This window comes from Halyomorpha halys, unplaced genomic scaffold (genome assembly GCF_000696795.3).
Source record: "Halyomorpha halys isolate HHAL.00 unplaced genomic scaffold, Hhal_1.1 Scaffold501.1, whole genome shotgun sequence".
Lineage (NCBI taxonomy): Eukaryota > Metazoa > Arthropoda > Insecta > Hemiptera > Pentatomidae > Halyomorpha > Halyomorpha halys.
Genome location: NW_027105273.1, coordinates 368,641 through 369,564, shown reverse-complemented (window position 1 = coordinate 369,564; position 924 = coordinate 368,641). Strand labels below are relative to the sequence as shown.

The following is a 924-nucleotide window of genomic DNA, read 5'->3' as shown; positions in this document are numbered from 1 at the left end:
CACGCCTGTAACACTCCAATTTAACTTAGATCAGATTTACTAAATGTATTATAATGTACAGTTGTAAATATCAATAAATAAATATTTTTAAAAAATGTAAGCTAAATAGTTAATGTATCTAGGAATATAATTTAGTAATACGATAATGTAGTATTATATTATTGATGGACTAATTTAATTGTTGCAGCCTGCCTTGGCCGGAGACGACAGAGGGCAGCAGGTGCCACATGTACGACAGGGATTACGGACAGATGTCCCTCCACAACTACACGTCACCGCAACCCAACGCTTCCTTGGTACCCTGCAGGTACGGCTGGGAGTTCGACTACTCGGTTTACGCCACAACTGTAGTTACTGAGGTTAGTAGTTTAGTCATACATAATATGTATGTATCAATAATTAAATTTATTTTGTAAGGAATAAATACAGAGCTGAGAAATTATTGATTTGAATTATATGATAAAGTCAAGGAAATAAAACAATGGTAGGTAATAGTAGATATAACATTACATTGAACCAAAAAAAAAAATAATAATAAACAAAAAATCCTTAATGCTACTTACTTTGTCACAAATCAAGTCATCCATCAGGACCTCAATGTCCCCTATGTTGGCGATTTGGCCAGAACCAGATTCCTTCCATAACAAACTTCTCAACCACCCAAATCCACTTGTTTCTAATCTGGCTTCTGCTTCATTACCTAATAATCTTCCCAGGCGTCTGAAAAGAAGATGGCCTCGAGATCTTCTCCTCTAGAAATTTTATTGGAGTTCTATCAGTGAGTAGATTCTCCACATGTTTGTATCATGTCACTATGTAACCTACAGATAATTTACTTGCTTTATATAAGTGTATACAGTTGTAAATAACAATAAATAAATTATTAAAAAAAAAATAAAAAAAAAATAAAAAATAGCATCTTTT

The 924-nt window shown here is 33.1% G+C and overlaps 1 protein-coding gene across 1 annotated transcript in view; it reads left to right on the top strand.

The window, feature by feature from the left end:
• Nucleotides 1–187: 187 nt before the first annotated feature.
• Nucleotides 188–924, top strand: part of Balat (Beta-alanine transporter) — a gene marked incomplete at its 5' end in the record, with an annotated part of 205,896 nt that continues 205,159 nt past the window's right edge. Inside the window, 1 exon segment of the mRNA XM_067050159.1 lies at nt 188–359. Within this exon segment, the coding sequence (XP_066906260.1) occupies nt 188–359 (172 nt within the window).